The sequence below is a fragment of the Eucalyptus grandis genome, chromosome 2 (assembly GCF_016545825.1).
Source record: "Eucalyptus grandis isolate ANBG69807.140 chromosome 2, ASM1654582v1, whole genome shotgun sequence".
Lineage (NCBI taxonomy): Eukaryota > Viridiplantae > Streptophyta > Magnoliopsida > Myrtales > Myrtaceae > Eucalyptus > Eucalyptus grandis.
The window spans coordinates 37,286,844-37,310,618 of NC_052613.1; the positions used below are offsets into that span (position 1 = coordinate 37,286,844).

A 23,775-nucleotide genomic window follows, 5' to 3' on the forward strand; every position below is an offset into this window, starting at 1 on the left:
TTTCTATAATTTCCCTGTAACTCGTTCATTCCAAGATTCTTCCACCAAGTTGTTTTTTCTCAGTTAATGGCAAATACACTCAAACTGAGTTCCTCTTCATTAACAAATCCAAATTGTTCACGAATGGAATATCTTCTTCTCATAGTGCTATTCTGGTTTGGTGCATTGGATACCATTTCTTCTGGATTCCGATTTTAAACATAGCGAGAGGATGCGATGTCGATTCTTCCAAAGATATTGTAAACATTAGTCACAATCTATTCATAAGATACTGATTTTCTTCATTGGTGTACTCAATTTCCTATAGCAAGGCTGAATTTTTTTTTAAGGGACACCATCTGCAATCTAAATTCTAGATGAAAGACAACTTTGGCGTTGTCGACTCATAAGTAGAATCGTTTTCCACCGTCATCCGTGCCAAAGCATATTCGCAAGCTACAGACTCATAAGGAAAAGGAAAAGGAAAAAACACTAGATGATCTGACCATCCTGTGAGCTGATTAGGATGTATCCCACTAAGTGATGGTTGAGTATGACATCAGATTCAGAGTTTTAGCTAAAAGGCTTTAAAGACATGTCGGCCACTTTGCCCGATTGGTCAATACTTGAAAAGATTGAGACTTATGCAAGGACCACGGTCTCGACGGCCGTGGACTGGATGACTTGCTCTATCTGTTCTTCCTGACCCTCCCATATCTCGGGTAAGGCTTCTCGGATGTTATGAATGCTTTCCAGGGCATGATCTGCACCAGGCACCAACGCTGAGCTCCCCACCTGCCATACAAGTTCCGGCACACGTTTATTAGTTTCTGCACGGTAATGGATTGAAGACATCATCTTTCATCAATTATAGAATAAATCCGGTAGAATTTTAGGACGGGAACCCCTCAATTATTGTGTTTTTGGTAAGCATCCCTTAGGTTGGAAAATTGATTCTTTTATCCCTAGATCCAAAGACCCTAATCATAGATTTAGCTTTTTCTCTTGGTGACATCAGAGTTTTCTCAAGCTTCCACGGATTCAAATTTAGCTTAGTGACATCACAATATTTTTTTTTCATAAACTGATTGGACATAACTGCATATTTTTCTCGCAAGTTGATAACTTGGACAAGAGTGGTTAGTGTAGGTTGGACAAACTGTGATTGTGAGTCTGATACCACCATAATCAGGGGTTGTCCACCAAATTTCTCCTCCATGACGTAAAGAGTAAAACTAGAGCTTAAGAGCTTACAATGACTGTATGTAGTCCTGCTGCTTTCCCACTTGCAATGTTTCGAGCACTGTCATCGAAGAAAATCTGGGAAATGGGAAATCAGGGTTAGTTGTTTATGTCTGGCCTTAAAATCTCATAAAAATTCAAGGTGGTAAGAGAATTAGTATTTACTGTTTTGCTGGGATCAACATCTGCTATCTTGATTGCTGCTTCAATGGCTTCCACTGAGGGTTTACAGAGGATTCGCATTTTGGAGCTTACACCGTCGCTGTCGATTTGGCCGTCAACCTCTGTATCACCATCTGCTGGCACAGAATCACTGTCTAGTGGATCCATAACAGTTTCGAGAGCAGGGTTGAGAGTTTCAAAGCATATTATGCCTTCAAAGCAATCTTCTAACCCCAGCCTGCTCAGAACTTGGGCTACGTGTGCTTTGTCTCCATTGGTAAAGATCTGTATATGCCAAATCAACGCATTAAAATAGCAAATACAAAGATCACGCCATGATCAGTTCACTCATGTATGAAAAGCTTAACATACAATTTTGCGCTGGGGCATGGAAAGTAGGAGATTTCTCAATACAGGATCCGGTTTCAGTGCTTCGTAAGGCAGCCTTCCATGAGCATATGCATGGAATTCATCATTGTCAAATTCATAACCCAGCGCCTGGAACAAACTAATCAGATCAGTAAGATATATTTATGAAGTCATAAGCACATAGAATGAGAGCAGAAATATTGATGGCCCGACATATCTAATCCATCTCCCTTTGAGCTTTAAGACAGAATCTAAGGAAGTTGGGGCAAAACTTTTTTACCTGTAGACCGGCCATTGTTGTGCCATGTTCCCTGTACAGTTCCAAACACATCCTTGGAACTTCACTTTCCTCGATATGCAACTTATGGAGCATGAACTCTGCGGTTGAAATGAACTTGGCATCATTCATCATGATTTGCAATTCCAACATCAACTACAGTGACATCACTACTTTTATCACCATAAGCTACCATACCTTCAATATTCTTCCGGCAAGCCAGATTGAGGCCTGAGCTCATAGGGTACAGAGTATCATCCATATCTGGTCATCATTGACAGTTCCCATCATGTGAGGTGCTTGGGAAAAATAGTTATCTTCTAGCAACATCAACTAGTTCCAAATGAATTTCTGAGAATTAGGGTATGAAGAGTTCTGAAACTTACCAAAGAGCAAGCACTCATACTTGGCTTCCCCAGACCTCTCAATAGCATCCATCTTCAAGAAAGTACCTGCAACGATGCACGAGATTGGGTAAAACAGCATATATGAGAGCATATTCCATGATCCTCATAAAGTCCTCAACTCCCAACTAAGAAACGAGCGAGTTTAAGAATACTCCGGCTGAAAATACTAGACTTTTTGACAAAAATCTCGAAATATACGAGCACAACCGAGAGAATATGTTTAGCTCACTCTCGAATTCCCTTCTTTTGAAATTAAGAATTTTAAGGCATAGAGAAGTTAGAGAACGCGCATGTGAAGAAGGAAGACTGGTGGCGGATGAAAAGTGAGAATCAGATGAGAGAGAGACGTAGTGAACCGATCAAGAGCGTTTATAGTCAAAAGATCACAGGCCTTTTAACATGCCAAGCAATTCAACAAGCTTCCATTATGTAGGCAAGACAACCTTGTGTCCAGTTATTCTTAAGGGCATCGACTCAGCATGTTTTTTAGTATATCTTTGATGAAAGCAATGCAGAAACCCATCAAATTTAACCACAGATCCCCCAACTAAAGAACCGACAGTGCTTCGTCCAGCCACACAAACGACGAGAAAGCATACTTGGAAAAAATGCGTAGACGCAAGCGCAAGCAAAAACCTCCAAACAGTGGGACTGACTAAAGCAGCTGTGAAAGCATGGATGAGACATTGGATCGCCAGGCTTATTTATACTCCAGCTGAAGTGGTCCACCAACGTCAGGAACGTGCGAGGTGACGTATCCAATATCCTATGTGGTGAGCATATTTCTTCATTCCTAAGGTACAAATCCCCAAATTGTTCAAGTCCCCTGTGCTTTCGTTACCTGTCATTGTCATGCAAGGGAGGGGGGGAGGTGGCGGGGGGAAATTGATTTATGCCACATCTATGTTGCTTACCAAAAAGGGCCAATCCCTGTAACACAACACTACCGACCTAATGGCCCAATACTTGTAGGCCACCTCCCTATTGATGGTTGAGAAATGCTGATTAAGGAACCTTCGACGTAAATCCATTCTAACGTTAATGCGATGAACAGAGATAATCATTTTAAATCTGTCCATTCACTAAAAACCTGTCATTGACAAACTTTTTCGGGAAATTCACTTTCAAAGAAAGTAAATCATCTTCTGATATTTGTTTACGCCGAAAGCAAGTTGAAAAAGTTGATTATATGATATTTGATAATAAGTGAATCTACTGAAGGCGGCTTTTGTCATTTATAGTGACACGTCATTATTAACAAATCATAATCTAACATCTTTTTTTTTTTTTTTTTTAACAAATCAGATCACGGCGTCACGCTTAACACCTAATCCGCCAATCTCCTTTTAGCAAGGATTCGAACATCTCCCATCTCCATGAAGGATAGTCCATCAGACATCTTCTTTGTTTATTCCATAGTCCATCAGAAAATTAAGAGTACAAAGAAATTAGGAAATAAATTACCGTATCATATTTGTAAAATACTGTATCTGATGGTGTTTTGTGGGTATTTAGAATAACATGAGCATTGATGAAGTATATTCAGGAGGTGGTAGGCTAAACTCATGAAAAAAAAAAACCATAAAAGAAGTACCAGAAAAAAAAAAATTGATGAGAGAAAGAAAATAGACATAGTTGGACCTTTCTTTCACACTTGGATGCAGAAGAAGATTCAAATAAAATAATTTCCTTATTGTCAAAAAGAGGGAGTCACTTTTGCGTATAAGCTTATCATTTTTAATCCGTGGCGATCGTTTCCGTCCGTCCATCCAGTAGGTTTCTGTCATCAAAACGCTGCAAAGGTTGAAAACAATTTCCCAGAAAAAAAAAACGAAATCATCAATCTAACCGACCCTTGACTTCTTAGTAAAAGAAGAAACGCTAATCACAGTAACTCGAATAAATGGAACCCAGGCCGTACATTTGGGAATCTCTTTTTCATTTAAGCGTCCTAAAAGTGCTCTTTCCTTACTACAGCGACCCCCGACCATGAAATACATCACTAATCAAATGAACCGGGCAGGAGGCGGGCCAAAAGTAAGAGCAAGAGGCATAAAGACAGAAGCATTGCACTTTGCGATTTGAGAAATCAAACGTAATGCCGTGCACCTAATCCACCCACACATCTCTATTCCATAATCACTTGGCAACACCAACTCTTCGTCGCTACGCTAAAGGTGCGTGTTCTCATGGAAATCATTTTCAAGAAAAATATAGTTTATTTTTATTTGGTAGTTTAAGTAAAGTGATTTCCTTCTTGCTATAAGAGTAAGTGGCTTTCCTCAATTTAAGCTCGTTATTTTCGATATCTCCGTAAATCAATTAGTTTTCTTCAAACAAACCGGCCATCGACGCAAATGTGTAGATGATAGGCACTCAGCTAAACAAAGAAAAATCTTTGAATATTGCAAGTGGGCAGTGAGGTCAGATCCAATTGGCGGGGAATCGAGGAATCGAGGAATCCTGAATTGCGGGTTGGGGAAGTGGGGCTTTTTTCTTTCGAGATTTAGGATTATTCTCTGCATAGATAGATACACTCGATCGCAAAAGCGGCACCCGGACCCTTATTCTTTGCAAAGCACGAGTTGATGGGCAACGATAAAGACGATCCTGGAACCGTGCCACGACGGCATACGCAGGGGAAAACTACAGCTTCCTCCGCGATTCGATTCCCCGTCCGCAAGCGATAACGCCAGTGAAAGCTTCAGTGGGAAGTTGGATTGCTCGTCGACGGCGCACGAGCATCGATCCCTGGATATCTCAATCTTTTTTGGTCTCCCCTCCTCGTCCTGGGACACTCCCCCCGCGTTCGTTCGTTCGTTCGAGATGACGATGCTTCGAATGATTCGGATTCCGTCTGCGCCCGACTCCGATTTTTGTCCTTGGGATTTGCCTGGAGTGCGGTACTTGCTTGCGCAGATGCTTGCGCTCCTAACTTGATCGACATGGGCGGCGGTCCCCTCCGTGAATTCGGTTCGATCGGATCTGCTAAAGCAATTCATTAAGAAATTATTATTATTATCTTTTCAATGTGCACTAGAAAATTGAATTATTGTTAACAAATACTCTAAGGGCACGTGTTAATAACTAGGGCTATACAAAAGAATCGACAACCACCTGGACTGCTCGAAATCAGACCGCACTAGACTGAGACTAGCGAATCCTAAGGGAACAAGTAGGTACCGGTCCGATTTCTAATCTAGACTTGGAATCACCCGCCCGCTCACCAGGATTGGATTGGTAAAGAAAAATTTATGATCAAAAAAATTTAATAAAAATGAAAACCTTAGATTCTCTAATTTGAAGCTCAACATCCATTAACTAAGTGCTCATCTTGTTTTACTTTCACCTCATTTGAGTCATATCTCTATCTCTTACTTATGGCCTCGACTCTCAAGCTCAACATCCATCGACTTACTTACGATCTCAACTCTCAAACTCAACGTTCATCTACTCATAGCCTCAACTCTCAATTTTTAATGAGTCCAATTTTTTTTACCAATCTTACAATTAATAATAGGAAAGTTCTTTGTTTTATGTATTACTTTGGCTTGTTGGAAAATGTAACATTCAATGCATCAATTTTGGTGGAATCGATTCCATTGAACCACTCAAAACTGGACCAAACCAACGGTCCAATTCCCAAATGGATGCATGGAACCTATAGGTGGTTCCTAATTCCAATTTTTTAGAACTAGTCATTAGTAAGCAGTTTTCCGATTGTAGGGTGAGAATCGTTCACCCGAACTATACTTATACTATTAATAAAACCCTTCAAATATTAACCCACATGTGTGCTCAAAACCTATACAATATAATATTAAGGAAAATTGTCCAAAAAGTCCTAAAAATAAGGCACTTTTGTTAATTCAGTAAGAAACATTTTAATTATATCAGTTGAAGTGTAAACTTTTTTTTATGTTTTCCAATTGATCTCATTCAATCAATTTTGACCAAAAATCACTAACATAGACATTGGTCATTCTAGGCAGCATAGCCAATGTTGATATGTACAACTTTTAATAATAGTTTTGAAATTTTTTATTTTTAAAATTTTACTTTCCCTTCTTTTTCTTTTGCTCTTCTTTTCTTTTTCTTTTTTCCCTCCACTAGCCATTGCCTACCTCGTCGATGGTCAGTGAAGATCATTGACCTCAAGTAAGGGCTGCCCTCACTAGTCTCGAGCAAGAGACACTTGGGTCTAGGCTAGCAAGGGCGGCCCTTTGTCAAGTTGAGTGAGGGCTAGGCTGGCCGGCGAGGGCTACCCATGCCAACCTAGGCCTAAGCATCCCTCCCCTGAGGCCAATAGTGGGGAAAAAAAAGAAGAAGGAAAAGAACATAAGGTAAAAAAAAAAAAAAAAATGTAAAGAAGGAAAAGCGAAAAGAAAAAAATTCAAAAAAATTCAAAAAAAATATTAAAATATTATCAAAAATTATCCTCGCCAATAGGACAATCAATGTCCATATGAGCAATTTTTAGTCAAAATTGACTAATAGACTCAATTAGTAATACGTGAAAAAATTTAGAATTTTTTTGGTCTAAAAAAAAGTTTAGAATTCAATTGGCACAAATAAAAAATTTACGGCTAAGTTAGCAAACATGTAATGAGTTTAAGACTTTTGGAACAATTTTCCTTATATAATATTGTAAATTTGAAGAGTTCACATGGTTGCATGACATGCGATTAATCACATTGCGGGAAATGGAGGTGATTGCGTGTCATGTCGCAATTTCATTATAATGTGGTGTGCATTGTTATATTAAACTAATAAGTTAATTTGCTTATTGCTTCTTGCCATCGACGAATCCATGAATATGGCATAAATTAAACTGTCAATCCCTGCTCACAATCAACCATTTGGATTTGCTCAAGATTTCTTGCTGAATACCTCTATCTTGGCAATAAAATCAAATTATAATAACTATTTTCCATTCTTCTTTTTTGCATATATAGTAGTTATCTGAGATAATGACAAACAGTTCGTGACCAAAATGTGGGTGTTGAACTTTAGCCTTATATATAATGTTGTCCATGAACTTTTAATTGGACTTTATTAGCATAACAATTATTGGGATACTGTAAAAGTAATAGTCTATTGTGAGCTATAAATTCTTGAAAAAGTGGGTTCCGCAATAATTTATAATTATTTGTTATTTAATTTTTTGTAGGCTTGAATAGACCATTATTCTAACAGTGAATTAAAGATTGCCATGCAATATTTTCTTTTCTTAATTTGTCCAATGTAACCCTATGCATGCATCCATGGGTAAGTGGGTTCATCCCTTTTGCATGAAACATGTGCACATGATGATGACATCATGCCAATGGAAGCGGTTTTATTCCACATGGCAAATTTATTGCATAGGAAAAGCTTCCGCATGCGAATCTGCTCAATGCACGAGAATGTTACTAGCATCGTTTATGAACCAACATGACCCCAAATTGAAGAGCAAAGATCTATGAACCTATTGATACAAGATCATTGCCTAACCTCAGAAGAAATGACTTGGTATCTATGATGTCCAAGGGAATGAAAGATGTTGATAAAGTGATAAGGCTCCTCTTCCGCAGCATGTGTTTTGGATAGTTTTCAACTTTAGTTATTGGGTTCATTGGGTCACACATCCATCTCAAGCTCTTTCTTTCTAGATGCTCTATAGGAGCACTGGAATCTATACTGCATCGTGGTGAGTTCCGGGATCTGATCCTAGGGACAACAGAAATGAAGTGTTTTAAGTGATGCCGGAATGTTTCTTGATGTGTATGGAGCTATGCTTGTACCTTATTCTCTCATTTAAAATCATGTCTGTGTAGGATGGATGGTATCTGGGGGGGCATGTCCTAAGGAACATATTTTCAAGCATCTTCGGGTAGATTCTGAATGCTTTGTGGGTATATTTTTCTTCCACGCTAGACAAATTTATTGTCACACCCCGAATTCATTGAGAATGGAGATGACACGGCCATCCTTTCTCCAAAAAGACGCAACCTCAAACCACCAAAACATAAATCTCAAAAATTCTGTCGTCAATATTGCTCTTATACTACTCATCACTAGCTAAGAAACTTGAAAAAGATTGAAAAATAGAGAGACGAGCAATCACAGATTAGTGAGTAATGCATATCTTCTAAGTGAATCAAGCACCCACTATGCATCTTTACAAACACAATATCACCATTTATCAATCCCAAAGATAGAGTACCGTATATGCAAAATATCAAAAGTAAATAATGTCTTTCCAACAAATCGTTTTATGTATAAATCAATAATAATATTAGTTCACAATAACAAATGAATTATTAATGGTCTATTCCATTGATTAATCTCATTTAACCACACATGGATAATGAACTAATTTAAAATCATATGTCAATAGTCCCTTCCATTAACCAAATACATATCACATGTCAATGGTTCATCCCATTGACCAAATCATGCTCAAATATCTAGCCATGGTCACAACACAATACCTTGTAACAAAGCTACCAATATTCCCCTATTATCATGGTCTCCACCAATTATTAGTTAGTGGCTCAACCCACAAAGATATCTAGACTAGTATGTATATACTCAAAAACCTATTACTAGGCTCATAGCGATATTGAACATCAGTACTAATTCACAACAACATCTTCCACAATCCACAAAACCAAATCCAAAAATTATTTCATATATCACAATATATTTTACAAATCAACCACATAATCTTTCACAACTCAACTCATCCACTAGAAATACTTTTCATAAAACATTCTCAATTCATTTGTAAGCTCATCTCAAAAACCCATTTTACTAATTGAATCAAATCAAATACATGTCAAAAAGCATTTCACAAATCAATATCTCTAAAACTTTCCATAAACCGTCTCAAAATCAAGAGCTTTTCATAAAAAGGTTTCGCAAACCCATAATATATATTATTTCTTAACTTCGTTCCTCAAGCAAGATATATTTTTCCACCAACCAATTCTTATACCATTCACAAATACCAAAATATAGCATATGCCCAATCCAAATTTTATGCAACAAATTGTACTTATTCATATCTCATAACATATTAAATCTTTATCATTTTGAATGTATGAGTTTACAAGTTACTAGAAGAAATAGCATCACTCACCTCAAGATGCCTCTACTCAAATGACAAAGATTACTTGAACCGTTGAACTCGTAATCTTATCAAATAAGCGAGAAACAACATTAAAATTAAGTAGCACACTATCTCAATTACGAAACGGCTATACTACACCTAAATGCCAACAAAATGACTCATACACACTAATGAATTGCATACCCAAAACGATTATTCAAGCCAATCGTAATGCGGAGCCTAAGTGCGAAACTTGGTCATGCCATAATTCACTTCACTGAACCTCATTTTAAATGTACTTCCAGTCCATAGAAAGCCCTTCTAACGTACTATAAAAATCCCAGCTTGACTATCCAAAAATAAAGCCGAAAATTGATGAAATACAGCCCCAAATTCTTGGACACGAATTGTTCATCACACGCGGGAAACTTCAAAATTTTGTTTTAGGTAAACCGTAAACTCAAATCAAGTTCTGTAAAATCCTACGGCTTTATAACAGCCTAAACTATCATTTCTATATATTTGCGTAGCTCAACAACTCAAAAATTGGATTTCGCTGCACGTCCAATAATTCTGAATTTCGGGTCCTAAATCCAAAGCTACTCCAATTGAACAAACAAGAGGTGAGAGTGCTTATCGAGCGTTGCGATATGCAGTCAAATCGGCTTGGGGAGGCTCCCATGGCAAGAGTGCGCAAAACCCATTTTTTTTTTCTTTTTTAATAACAATGGTCCTTTGTAAATATAATTATCCTAAATACTATTTTGCTCAAAAATACTTCACAATTGACTTTAAGTTACAATTAACCGAAAACAGTTTGCATTTTGGTCGATGAATGGCAAGCGGCTACCAGCAATAGATTTGGATCGCCGACAGCTGTCGTTTAAGGTTGCAAGACCTTAGGTGGCCCCTGGAGACCACCCATAAGGGCCGCCTAGGGTCGGGCAACCCCCAGTAAGGGTTGTGCGATCTAGGTGAGACCTTCACCCAAGGTTGCGCAGCCTCAAAGAGGGCCACTTGGGGTCGGGCAACCCCCAACAAGGGTTGCACAACCTTGTGCTTGGGTTGCTCCCCCTAATTGAGGTTGGGACAACCTAGATCCACGGCCCGTCGCTGAGGTCGCCGCAACCCAAATGGCATGGAGGTTGCGTGACCCCCAGGCGACAGTTGCCTAGGTCACCATGACCACGTAAGCCTCTATCTAGCCGTCGCCAACCCCTCACGACCCCGTGTAATACACCAGCTGACCTTAGCAAAGAAGAAGATACACAATCAAATGACAAGGGCAAAATCGAAAAAACAAAAAGTGAGTGAGAATAATTTTAGAAGAAAATTTTTTAGTAATCCTAGGCTTCTTGTATGCCGAGAAAGCTAAAAGACCAAGGCACCCTTAGATCTGCCTTGGGCTCTCAGCCTTCAGAATGCCAAATTTTTCCTAATGGAGATTACAAATTTTTCGCCAAACACTCAAATTGGCCTAGTTCCCAAGGCCACTCCCAATCACACCTTTTTCAATTTGACTGCTTTGAGGAGCGCGAGGCCTGTAGCATGATGCAGTAGAAGTTATGATCTACCCTCAAATCCCATGTAATAGAGCCCATATGAAGTATGTCCTCACTATCGTTGGTTTTATATGGATCTTTTCTTCTAGCATACCTGTAGATTATGGACAATGTTATCATTTGCCTTTAACCATCTTGTTGGATATGACAACCTTATTACAACTATAACGTAGGTTTCTTCCAAGTTTATCACAAATTTACAGTTGGTTTCGAATTGATGTATGCTCCATTGTCCAACAAATCCAGGCTAGTTTAGCTCCACCATATGCTGCTCCTCATGACAGTTGGAGTGATTGCAGATCAAACCATGCAAATTGATTCATGGCAGGTACACTTCCGTGAAGGTGACCTGCTTCAACTCAAATTATGTGGTTTCCGTTCTAGAGCATAACATCTACGTGAATTTGTACTTTTGTGCAAGCATATATCCCTGATCTGCCTTTTTTTTTCTGGAGCAGAATTTAGGAGCCAAATGCTTGATGCAATTGGATATATCTCGGCATCCAATCAAAATGTTTTATTAATTAATTCTCTGTTTTGCTCATTGCCAATCCGAGAGGTAGGGTACACTGTGAATAGGGTAGGAAAGTATGTTTGATCATAGTTTATGTGCCCTGTAAAATATTTAGAGTACACGCTAAGATATTCCATACTAATTTTCTCATATTTTGCTCTTCAGAGGATAGCAGAAGCTGTTGCGACACTGGTGCTTTGATAGAGTAGCTGTGAAAGCCATCGACTGCCCATAAACCTGTGACAATACGTGCTCCATGTTCTGGTGCGGAACGGCACAAATACTGGCCACCGTTGCCTGTCTCCTTTGCGACTCTTAACTCTGGAAGACTGATACTAGAGCCCGTATCCTGCAGAGGGTACATAAACATTACGGCCCCTTCTTGTTCCCCAAGCTTGAGAATAACCCTGCAGGTCCTGTTAGTCGCCTTGTTGATCCCGATGACATGCCATGGATGGTTCTTGGATTTGCAATTTTGTCTTCTAAGATTACTTTAGGTAATTATGCCAATTCACTGAGGTCATGTTGCATTCGTTCGTATGAAACGTCGGTGCTTAATAAGTATGGATGTTTGGCTTGCAGGCATTGCCTATTGGTTTGTCAGCCATAATCTGCTTATTTTGACACGCAGGACTCGGCATGCCGGGCGTCACCTGAAATCAATGTCTGCATGGGCATTTAGAATCTCGTGGTGATGCATTATGGGCGATGTGTTTTCTCTGTGGAGTACACGAGAGCAATGGACGAATCAATTCTTGAGTAGCTTGCGAACGTAAAAAACAGAGGCTTTTTGGTCAAACCGTGAAGGCAAAGCATTAATATCTATGATCAGACCATGAAGTACGATACTATTTATTACGCATTTGTAGACAGACAAGTACTGTTGATTGATTTGCTCCGTTTCATTCTTGCGTCTGCGCATAAAGCAAGAACAGAGTTCCAATTTCCACATCTGTGACATCACTACATGATCAAAAGTCCCCAACCAAGATTTGTTTTTTTTTCTGTGCAATATGGACATCTGCAGTTCCACTGGGGTCCTGGACCGACCATCCGATTGATGCACACCCGTGCCCATCGAATGAGAGCCAACAGGGAAAAGTTCTCTTCTTTCTCGATAGAAAGGCATCTATGTATCAGAAGTTGATCTGCATACATCTTAAATGGTGGAGAGATCATTTTGTTGATTTTCAAGAATGATTATTCAGGCCGTAATTAGTTAAATCAGTGCTGTTGTTCAAGGTAAAATAGGCCGCATGTGCTCCATTATGTGTGGAACTCGGAGTTGGGCACTGAGCCTTGCTCTGACTACGTCAATTCCTCTCAGAAAATTGACTCCCTCAATCGTCCCCCAGTCACATCAGTTGCTCTAGTATATCGTTTTTGGATACTGCTGATCAGCTTCTATCTAATCTGCCGGCGTCCCATTCCACGGCCGATGCGGCAAATCGGAAGCCTTAAATGTGATCGGAAGTTTGATTTTTGACAGCAATGCCTGCGACACCTACTTGCCTAAGCTCACGCCGTCGTAGTCGACACAGTTGAATGATCCGTTCCACTTAATTATAACAAAGGAGAGGGCTATTTATAGGACTTTAGAGTCTTCTGCTACGTGAAGGAAGAATTGTCAAAGAACTTGGTATGCATGCGTTGGTGTGCCTGACACTCCTTATCAATAATTCTCTTCTGAGATGACAGGAAGGGGGGAAGCACAGAAAATGAAGAAGGTTGTGTAGGCAATGTGCTGTCAAATGTGGAAGAAGAAGACGAATTATGTGAAAGTGGGTCCTCCAAGCAAGTTGAAACAAACCAAGACTATCTTGGCCAAAAGATTCAATTCAAATTATTGTTGCCTCCTCTCATAAGCTATGTCCCAGGAGTCAAATCTCTACAAAGTCCTGCTCTTGCTGTACAACATGGGTAGTTCTCGTTCGACTTTGACAGTTCGCAATCTGTTAAAAAAACGAGGAACGTAGAACAGAAGAAATCAGAGAAGACACACGTGAGTTATGGTGAGAGACTCCACAAGAGTTTTCTTTTCTATAATAAATAATTCAAACACATTTTACTTACCGTGTTAAAGGATCACTCGGCCGACCATTTAAAGTCAGACAAAACTTCAGTACTTCAATCGATATTTGATGTCAAAAGACACGGCGTGAGGCCCACTCGTGATTTACTTATACCTAAACTCCAAAGATTTAAGCTCTTAAAATATCATAATCTGTTGCTTCCGGGCCATAGCACGATTGCTGATTGGTGAGATTTATCAATTGTTTCATCGAGTGATCAAGAATTAGGCATCTATCGAAACACCTTTTGGTTTGTTCTGGAGAATATCAGACTTGATACCCAGGGAGATCATGCCAAGTGGACGGCTCCGATTAGCTCTTCATTCACTGCATAACCGAGCAGTCTTTTCCCTGGAATTGGAATTTCTACTTTTTTATTTAGGAAGAAGAAAATGGAGAGAAAATGTCTTTTTCTAGGATAATGTTTAGTGACTCGAATGGGCTGACTTAGAAATGACACGTATATAGCCTTTTCATCAAGTTGAATGTCACCATCTCCCTGTACGGACCAGAAAGTAGCCCTCAAATTCATGGGGCTGATGTCTCAGTTTCTCTCGTGTGGGTCTGAATTATTTTCAGTTTCTCTATCTCCTCTCTCTCTGTATTGAAGAATCTTGTTGGACTGTTTACGTACTCATTTGTTTGTGTTGGCGTGAGCAATTATGGACAAAAAAATTATAAACTAGTCCCATCTTAGGCGTCAGGATGGACTAAGTTCGATGAGTTTCTTCGAGTTAATCTGTATTTTAATGCACAAATTTGACAAAGATGCCAAGAAACGAAAAGGGTCCTGTTTCATCTGTGAAGTACAGCCACTCCTCATTAGTCTTGAAAGTGGAAAAGAAAAAGGATCACGCCCCTTGATTTCCATGGTGAGAACAGAATCAAAAGAAGGGAACTTTGTTTGAAGAATGATTTACAGATGAATTACAATGCCATGCTGCGGATGCAGTGAGGGCATAAGCAGACACTAGAACAATCTCGTTTCTGTAATCGTACTGCACGACCGAAAAAGTGAAGGAAAAGAAAAGTGGGTAGTTTGAGAGATCACATGTACTCAATATTATTCAAAAGATGAGTGAAAACTATAATAGCTATGCACAAATAGGGAAAAAAAAATTGCAGCACACACCTGTAATGCTGATCACGGTAATTTCTTTGAGTTTGCTCTAATTTTGGGACGAAAGATCCACAAATTGATCCTTCCTTAAGCTAGAAAGAAGCATGCTTAAATGTGTCCAAAGAGAGCAGTAAGTCTTTGGATGTTCTTAGGACATGATGATGTATCAGATGATGGCAAAAGTCCTTGGTCTTGCTGATTTTGAAGCCACATGGCGCTTGAGCTATAATTGGTATCAAAATGAGTGTCCGGCTTGATCTCGTTGTACAGAGATTGCGGCGCTTGGTGTTGTGAAGCGGCTCCTATCAATAGTGGGTCGTGAAAGTAATCGGGCAACTTGATATCCCCGATATGGCCGCCCGGAGGATTGTTCATATCGGCTTCTTTCCCCATTGTGTTGCAATTCTCTAGTCCCCAAGAGAGCATACTATTCTCGAAGTACGAGCCACTGCCTAACAATTCTGCATTCGCCGCACCGCTACTGGTAGGAGCATTGACTTCCCAATATCTGGATTCATCGACTGTGAACGGCTTGAAACAGTAATTATCATTCGGAACGGTCATGGCAGGTCTAAAGCCTACTGGGTCATGGTGAAATGAAATGTTTGAATGCGGAAGGATGGCAGGCATCGTGCTGCAGCCGAATTCCGTGTTTATGCTGAAACTTTTGCCGCTTTGTCCGAACCAAGGACTATGGTTGGAGATTGCTTCTGAGAGCCTTGAAATGGACGCGTAATTTCCCAGTGGCTGAAGTGGGAAATGACCCACCAAATCATCAGAAGGCTGACAACTGGAGGTGGAGCTCAGAAGCCCATTTGGGAAGCAGTCTTTGTCAAGACCAGAATTCATCAGATTGCTGATCTTGCTGCTATTGTTGGCGTTTGAACTGGAACAATGCTCAAGCAGAGTGTTCTCTGAATTGGGAGCTTGTTGGGTCTGGGACAGACCATTTGAGGACCCGGAGAATGCGGCTCTTTCGTGGCTTTTGGGTGTCGTGCTCTTGTCATCGCCACCATGTTCAACCTCAGAGAGGGGCTTGTGAGTGGCAGGGTCGATACCCTTTTGCCTCAGCTTCTTCTTCAGGCAAGAGTTCCACAGGTTCTTGATTTCATTGTCAGTTCTTCCAGGCAATTGCGCCGCAATCTGAGACCACCTGTTTCAAATTTTTGGCCCCAAAGAGAAAATAGCCCATCATCAGTATGAAGTAGGAGCCCACAGAACTTAACGAAATGATGTCACATGAACACGAAAGTTCTTGGTCTTTCCTCTACTCAATTTTTTTTTACCTGTTCCCCAGAACTGCATGAAGTTCAATGATGAGGTCCTCCTCTTCTTGAGAGAATGTGCCCCTCTTCAAATCAGGCCTCAGGTAGTTAATCCACCTCAATCTGCAGCTCTTCCCACACCTCTGCAGACCTGCCAAGAGAAGGAAAAAAAAAAAATCCCATCACATTCACCAAAAAAAGCCATTGAATTTCTCATGGCACGCACAGGTCCTATCATTTCTCAGAACACTCCCATTGATTGACACACACACGCACACGCACGCACACACACGCACACACACGCACACGCACACACACACAGAGGCTGAATTACGCTAATGAAGGGCAGAGAAAGAGAGGGACCTGCAAGCTTAGGAACAGAGCTCCAGCAACCATGGCCATACTGCGTGATGTACCTGAGGAGCTTCTCGTCTTCTTCAGGTGACCAGAGGCCTTTCCTCAGCTTCTGCTTGTAGCAGCAAGAGTGCCTCCCCATTTAAATCCACTACTACTGTTGGACAAATATGAACCTTTCCCAATCTGGCTTAGAAAGGGGGAACTTGGTCGGGAATTTCTAGGTGGAATGTCAGCAGCCACCGGACAGAGGCGGCTCTGAGGGCGGATCTTTAGGGGCGTGTTCAAAAAGATGTGAAAACAGCACAGAGAGAGAGAGAGAGAAGGAGGAAGCTGAGAAAACGAAGTTGCAATAGCTGAGACAGGTGAGTTCCGAGTTGATGATATAAAGAGGAGACCCCTCAAGATGAGAAAAGTCGCTCTCAATGCAAGTTCAACTTCAATTTTCCTTTTCCTCTTTTTCCTTTTTTATGCAGAAAAAAGAGAGATGACTGTTGAATTTGAGTTAAATTACTAAATTTATCGATGGCTCAGAGGTTCGGCATCCACAAACGTGTCACTGCACTCCCACCTTAATCGTCAATAGTGATACGTCTTTTCATAAAAATGTGGCGAATTTTCAAAACGCAACTTATTAGAGGTCTTGTTCGTGGCATGAGTTGAATTTTCAACCTAAGACGACCAACTCATTTATTATGTGACTACTACGCTCGATAGATCAACATGATTTTTTCTACCTTCTTTTTCTATTCTCTTTTTAAATTACAAAAGATCATATTGCTTAACGTTTCTTCCTTAATTGAAAATATACTGAATCGTCAAATTGGTAGCTCGATCGGATAAAAGTTCACTTCCAAGTGGTTTCCCTTCAAGTGATCAAAAGTTCGTACCCCGCAAGTCTGAAATTAAAATACAAGACTCCCACCTTAATCGTCAATAGTGATACGTCTTTTCATAAAAATGTGGTGAATGTTCAAAACGCAACTTATTAGAGGTCTGCTCGTGGCATGAGTTGAATTTTCAACCTAAGATGACCAACTCATTTATTATGTGACTACTACGCTCGATAGATCAACATGATTTTTTCTACCTTCTTTTTCTATTCTCTTTTTAAATTACAAAAGATCATATTGCTTAACGTTTCTTCCTTAATTGAAAATATACTGAATCGTCAAATTGGTAGCTCGATCGGATAAAAGTTCACTTCCAAGTGGTTTCCCTTCAAGTGATCAAAAGTTCGTACCCCGCAAGTCTGAAATTAAAATACAAGATAGACCACATAGAATGGGGCACATATCAAATAGAAACTTCAAGGCAATCACAACACCAGATTGGTCTAACTGTACTCTTAGAGATTCTAACTGTACTCTTAGAGATTAATCTACAATTATGAATGATGCTCGATGATGTGATGGGAACAATGCAATGTTGGCTTCGACAGACTCTTAGGCCGAACATATTGTAATTGGGTGTGAAATTTCTATAATTACACTTGGGGAAAGCAATTCCATCAGTTACCTTCTCTCACCTTTCCCTTAAAATACCAAGAACACGCTTGTTCATCATTTTGAAAGTACTTTTTTAAAACTAAAATATGCAAAATCATTTTAACAATGAGTCATCACGGGATAAAAAGATAATTAACCTACGGTACATAATTATATGTGAAAATTACTATCTTTAAAACCGTAACGGAGATCGAACCATATCGTTGTCTTGCACATGGTTGGATAAATTCAACAGGTCCCAAAAAAAGAAAAAACCCTAAGGAATGATGCTTGGCGTGCTATATGCATGAAATTTCTATATTCTTCTCAAATTCAAGAAAGTCTCTGACTCATTAGTTATGTCACTTGAAGCGGAAATTACAGGTTGTGTCGTGTTTGCATTGTGAGGACGTGGGCTGATGCTTTGTGCCTTATGAGCATCCTTGACATTGTCTCGTCAGGAGTCCAAGGATTAACGTCGTTTGCAGGAATTAGTGGGCCCCATTTTTACTTTTATTTTTTCTTTATCTTTTCCATCAAGGATATTAAATGGCGATCTGAATTTTAGGGGGGGAAAAGTTATAAGTTGATAGAAACTGCTGAGTTCTGAAATCACTATATTTATAGCCCGTGGAGATCAAGAACAGATCCTACATTGACAATTCAAGCCAAGCAGTGAATTTTCTTGTAGTTCAGAGCTTACCCCCATTTTCATTCAATGTCTTCAATGCCACTTCCTAAAATCATCGGTGCCCAAACAAGCCAAAGAATTTCATGGAGTATTGCAAATAATCTCCCGAAAATCAGAAAAAAAATCGGGTTCCTTTTTTTTCTCGTTTTCCTTTGATCAAACCTGACCCAAATTCTCTCTCAATTTGTAACATTTATATACGTTTCTCTCGAAATGTTATATGATGCGGGCGCCTTATGAACTTGTTAAAAACCAACTAAAAGATGGTGTATGAAAGATTTTATTGCCGAGTGTTCTTAGCCTGAAGACTTTTGGGCAGTAGTTAACTATTAACTGACAATTCAGTGAGTTCTTTTAATTTACCGAATCCTCACCTTTTTTTCTTGATCTGTCTGTATAGTGATTCTGAATATTAAATCTTTTCTTTTTAAGCATGTTTACGGTACTTGCTAGCTTCACCCCATATGTAAATTTTTTTCTCAACTTAGGATAACAACCCCTATATTTTCACTATAAATTGACTGTGTGTTTATCATTTTATTAACAACAATGTAAAATCAAACGATTCTCTCTCTCTCTCTCTACTTTACTCTAGTTGCCTTTCGGGCAGTTCTTCTAAATCATGTGACTTTGAAAAGTTCCATCATTACGTGGAAAGCATATTATTTAGTGGTTGTTTTTTCCTAAAACTAGGTGCATCCTCCCTTTTTTAATTGGAGTCCACTGGTTGTTGCATATTTGCCAATTGCCCCGTGACCTTCTATTTTTCAAAAAGCTTTTCATGTTTTCTCTTTTTGGTTCATGCAAATTCAGATGAAGAGATACCTCGTATGCACGTATTTGCCCATAATCGTTCAACGAATTTAAGTGATGTGATATTGTAATTAATTAGTTGGACACAATTGAAAGGTGTCGTCTCTGGCTTTCTTGCATGTAAATTGGAAACAAACAGTAAGTTCTCTTCTCCCTTCTTCTTTCTATATAGGAATGCCTTTGGATTAGCCATGGAAACATAACTACCAAGAAAATATTAATTACTCTGATTTTTCCTAATTTGCTACATTTTTTTCCCAAGCTTTAAGATAGAGAATTTGTTTCTATTAACAGATTGTCCAAGTTGCTTCTTTTTCTTCTTAAATTTTTTCAAAAAAGAAATTACTTTTTAAAGTTAATGGACTCCATTTAAACCTTTAAATTCATCACTTGTGAACTTAAGTGATAATTTTGCTTAATCACTTTAGTAATGACCTCTACATCGAGTCTTTGACGAAGATTATGAGAATACCTAATCTAAATTTGAAAGAAATATTGTATGAAATCTCAAAATAACTTTATCAATTTGTAACGAAGAAATATTAAACTAATCTCCCAATTCAAAAGCAATTGAGATTGAAAAGGGAATGGAAATGGGGCTGTGCAAATTCTTTTTTGCAACCCCAAAAGAAGTGGTGAGTCAATCTTTGCTAGCTAGGAAATCATTTGGTATGCACATGGCGAAGTGAATAAAGAATTGCGAGAGAGGATTCTCTTTTGGGGATTATATTTATTTTTATCAATGATTAGAGGCCTACACCAGCATCTTGCTTCATATAATTCTCCGAAATTCGATATTTTATTGTGAATCTTATTTGGAAAAATAATTCTAAATGGATGTACTATTCAAAAAGAAATGTAGAAGATGCTCCACTTGTACGTACCAATCAGCCCCAAATCCTTGCTGTTTCATTGTTTTTCTTGGTTCATTTCCTTTAGAATCCAAGAAAAAAGAAAGTTACTAAATATATATTTCTTTATTTAGAAAAATATCGTAATTCCATATTACAAGTACTGTTAACTAAATGATTGTCGTATTATAAGTGGCTCTTGTCCAAATAGGAATTATGCTTTGCTTCCGACATTATACCAAGTGATCAATTGAGATAGATCTCATGAAACCAAAAGTGCGCATGCTAATAAAATTATATAACCACATAGTTTCACATTATAAAGAGAAAACTTAATTAAAATATCAGTTGGAGACAAATCTTAACGTGAGATATTTTGTTTTGGACGTGTTTGGATGATTAAGGTTGGACGAATCATGCAAGAGCATTTTAATTATTTCTATCCCCCCCCTAATGAAACGTGGTGGATTATTATCTCTCTCAAATGATTAAAAAAATGCAATAATTGGTTTAATTAATAAATGGGCGATAAAGTTCCGCCGGCGTGAAAGATTATTTCCCTGTTGTGCTTGTTGACGAGAAGCAAAGTACAAAATTAAAGGATGAAAGAAGAAGAAGAAGAAGAAGAAGAAGAAGAAGGGAGGGAGGGAAACACAACACGTTTAAGAAGATTTTGGTGTCAGAGCGGGGGAGAGCTCGTGGAAAAAGGCAAATATTCCCACGAAGTGTCAAAACTCAGAAGTGATGTTTGCCTTCCTTGGATCCAACTAAAGCTAATCCAGTCTTCTCTCTCTCTCTCTCTCTCTCTCTCTCTCTCTACGTATACATATATATGTATATAAATCTCACCATACCAACTTTTTAAACCTATCGAAGAGATATCCAGTTATTCGAATTTGCTTCAAATCCATCACAAGTCCTTCGACACCATTTATGAACATTAGTTTTTCTTTTTTTCCCTTTGAATTTCGACTTTGCCCCTAAAGAAAGAAGATTTATCTAGTTTTATCATTCAGGAAAGGATAATTCAGAGAAAATAATGTATAGCTGAAGGATGAATTCAAGTGAGCATATTTATTTGGATTCATATCGGTTCTGTTCATGAGTTCATGTGTGTATATATACATATATTTTTTGAACTTTTTGGCACAAAAAGAAAAGGAAAATGAAGTTCTTCGATAAAACATAGTCTTAATTGCAATGGTATAAGCTATGAAGCACTAACACTCTCTAAAAACTTTCGTATCGTGTCAGACACTTCGACACGTATTTGACATTTTCGACACTCTCCGACACTCTTCAACACTCGATCAACGTGTTGGAAAATCCGACACTTTGTCAACTTTCCCGACACCCTTCGATACTTAAGTTGAAATTTTGACATACTAGTTTCCAACACGTGATTCCGATATCGATGTCAATTTTAAAAATTTAATAAATAAAAGGTCAAAATATATATATGTGAAAAAATAAAACATAATAATAAAAATAATAAATGGAGAAAGAAGAAAAATCTGATGTTTTCTTTTCTTCTAACTCCCACTTTCGTAATACACAATTCATCTCTTAAGTTTTTTTTCTGCTCTTCGAACATATTTAACATGCGAGTCGAGAATATGGATTGTTTGTTTTTTCTCCAAGTTTTATGAATTATTGAAATAGAGTTAAATTTGTCAAATTGAAACAATTAATGATATTAATAAATGGCGGATATGTTTTCAGTGTAAATTCATTCTAGGCTTTTTTAATTAATTCCTTATTTATGAATTTGATTTAAATTAATTTAATTGAAACAATCATAAAAATGATAATTTATTATATTATATTATATATATTTAATATATAACGTGTCCCAACATATTGGATTTTTCTTCTTTTTTTAAATGACGTGTCAATGTGTCATATTTTTGTGTCGTGTCGTGTCATATTGTATCGCTTGTCGCGTATTAGTATAAATGCTACTTAGGCTATAAGTACTTAATGCTAAAGAGAGCAAAAAGGTAATCAAAAGTCAAACTTTTGGAGGGAGCCTATCTCGGGATAGATTTGATATGATTTTGAAAGGTAGGGCTGAAATTGAAAAGAAGAGAAAGTCCGACGAGTTTCACTCCTATTTGGCCTACCCATGGAGAACAAATCTAGGTTTGCAAAGAAAGGATCTTCTCGACGAGTGCGTCAAAATGAGAAAACTTTTAAACACTCCTTAGCTCTGCCTCTTCGGTTTTTTTATTCCTTTGTTCATATTTCTTTCGCACATTTATAAACAAGCCACTCTGAATTGGAAAAGAATATGCCATCATATCCGTTCATATTAGGGTTTGTCTCCTAGTAACTCCATGATGAGGCCTCCCTTGACCTTTGCAGTGTCCCAATTCACACGCCCAATAAGGTCCAAACTATCAATATTACAAAAAATAAAATAAAATGGAACGATGCTTGTAATGTCCATGCCCTTCATTATACACTCGTGAGCTTATCATATGCATGCACATGAGCTGTTCCCTCTAGTCAACCCCATCCCCCCTCATAATCTAAACATTTCTTAATTGGCCCAAAAAAAAAAAAAAAAAACCCTAAAACTTCCATAGTGGGTGGCAGCAATCTTTAATCCCTACATGTAGCCAAATGAAAATTGCCCACGTAGAGCCTCTAGTTCGTTGCTTTATTCGAGCATCAAGTTGCCAATTTTTAATGGGGACCTGGGCGGTTTAAATTCGTGCCAAGAAGCAAGATGGCCCAATCATTGGAGTTAATTCTCAAGTAACGTCCTAGAACATTGAGATTTTAGATTGATATCTTATCTATCCAACGCATGGTACATGACACTAGTTATGTTGTATATGGCGATCGAACATTAATCAAAGTTTTGCATAGCTGTCCTCCCTGATTTCAAAAGGTATGTTCCAAGCTGTATCTTAAATTTATATCTTTCTCCGTTTGTCGGAACTCTAGTGTCTAGCTTTATAAGGAGAAGTTCATTACACCGACCGACGAATTCATCAAATAAAGGAAAGGCAAGAAATGTGTTGTGTCTCCAGCGTCCTGGTGTCGTCTCCAAAACCTTCTTTACGCGACATCCGATGGACATTTTAGTTCCACATCCACTTGTCGTCGCGGAATACAGACCACGTAGGATTAGCTCGATGAATCGAGATTCATTGTATTAGAAACGGGGCTAATTGCAGCGAAAGTCGGGCATTGAAAAGAATCATTATTTTGCTATTATGGGGTCTACGGAGGAGATCGAGAATGGTATCGAGGTAGGACCGCTGGTCCTGGCTGAGACTGAGGGAGATGGCGGTGGCGATGGTGGTGGTCTAGGTTCACTGTTTGCACGAGTGTGTACTAATGCATCACGTCAAATTGGGGATCCATGTGTGAATTATTAGGTCTTTTTGGGCGCTTGCACTTCTTTGAACTGACATCAGATATATGTCCGCTTCATGTACATCCTCACAAACGTGAAAAATAGACTTACTGCTATCTATGACGTAACGGCTTAATGCGGGCCGTCAAA

General features: G+C 38.7%; 2 protein-coding genes across 5 annotated transcripts; both read right to left on the reverse strand.

Moving 5' to 3' along the window:
- Nucleotides 1-258: 258 nt before the first annotated feature.
- Nucleotides 259-3,131, reverse strand: LOC104424611 (suppressor of disruption of TFIIS). 4 transcript variants are annotated; one of them, XM_010037064.3, is made up of 8 exons: nucleotides 3,036-3,131; nucleotides 2,416-2,481; nucleotides 2,228-2,293; nucleotides 2,033-2,130; nucleotides 1,756-1,881; nucleotides 1,387-1,668; nucleotides 1,234-1,299; nucleotides 259-774 (listed from the first exon to the last, which is right to left on the reverse strand). In XM_010037064.3, the coding sequence occupies exons 1-8, from the start codon at nucleotides 3,121-3,123 to the stop codon at nucleotides 622-624; spliced, it is 945 nt and encodes a 314-aa protein (XP_010035366.2). In that variant the 5' UTR covers nucleotides 3,124-3,131; the 3' UTR covers nucleotides 259-621. The 4 variants fall into 4 exon arrangements, with proteins under 4 accessions (XP_010035366.2, XP_039161936.1, XP_039161937.1 ...); XM_039306002.1 differs by having other exon boundaries at nucleotides 3,073-3,091; XM_039306003.1 differs by lacking the exon at nucleotides 3,036-3,131 and adding an exon at nucleotides 2,880-3,001.
- Nucleotides 3,132-14,477: 11,346 nt separating this feature from the next.
- LOC104424612 (transcription factor MYB61) lies at nucleotides 14,478-16,836 on the reverse strand. The gene is made up of 3 exons (XM_010037066.3): nucleotides 16,426-16,836; nucleotides 16,084-16,213; nucleotides 14,478-15,950 (listed from the first exon to the last, which is right to left on the reverse strand). Exons 1-3 carry the CDS (start codon nucleotides 16,556-16,558, stop codon nucleotides 14,906-14,908), a joined length of 1,308 nt encoding a protein of 435 aa, XP_010035368.2. The 5' UTR covers nucleotides 16,559-16,836; the 3' UTR covers nucleotides 14,478-14,905.
- Between the last annotated feature and the right edge of the window lie 6,939 nt (nucleotides 16,837-23,775).

What these genes read in the sequence shown, in the direction of transcription:
- LOC104424611 (XM_010037064.3), bottom strand. Translation starts at nt 3,123, where the DNA reads ATGTCTCATCCATGCTTTCACAGCTGCTTTAGTCAGTCCCACTGTTTG. An exon ending in GTATGAGTGCTTGCTCTTTG is followed by an intron (nt 2,294 to 2,415) that starts GTAAGTTTCAGA and finishes AATGATGACCAG; the next exon opens with ATATGGATGATACTCTGTAC. An exon ending in ATGTTGATCCCAGCAAAACA is followed by an intron (nt 1,300 to 1,386) that starts GTAAATACTAAT and finishes CCCATTTCCCAG; the next exon opens with ATTTTCTTCGATGACAGTGC.
- LOC104424612 (XM_010037066.3), bottom strand. Translation starts at nt 16,558, where the DNA reads ATGGGGAGGCACTCTTGCTGCTACAAGCAGAAGCTGAGGAAAGGCCTC. An exon ending in CTCTGTTCCTAAGCTTGCAG is followed by an intron (nt 16,214 to 16,425) that starts GTCCCTCTCTTT and finishes TTCTCTTGGCAG; the next exon opens with GTCTGCAGAGGTGTGGGAAG. An exon ending in CATGCAGTTCTGGGGAACAG is followed by an intron (nt 15,951 to 16,083) that starts GTAAAAAAAAAT and finishes AATTTGAAACAG; the next exon opens with GTGGTCTCAGATTGCGGCGC.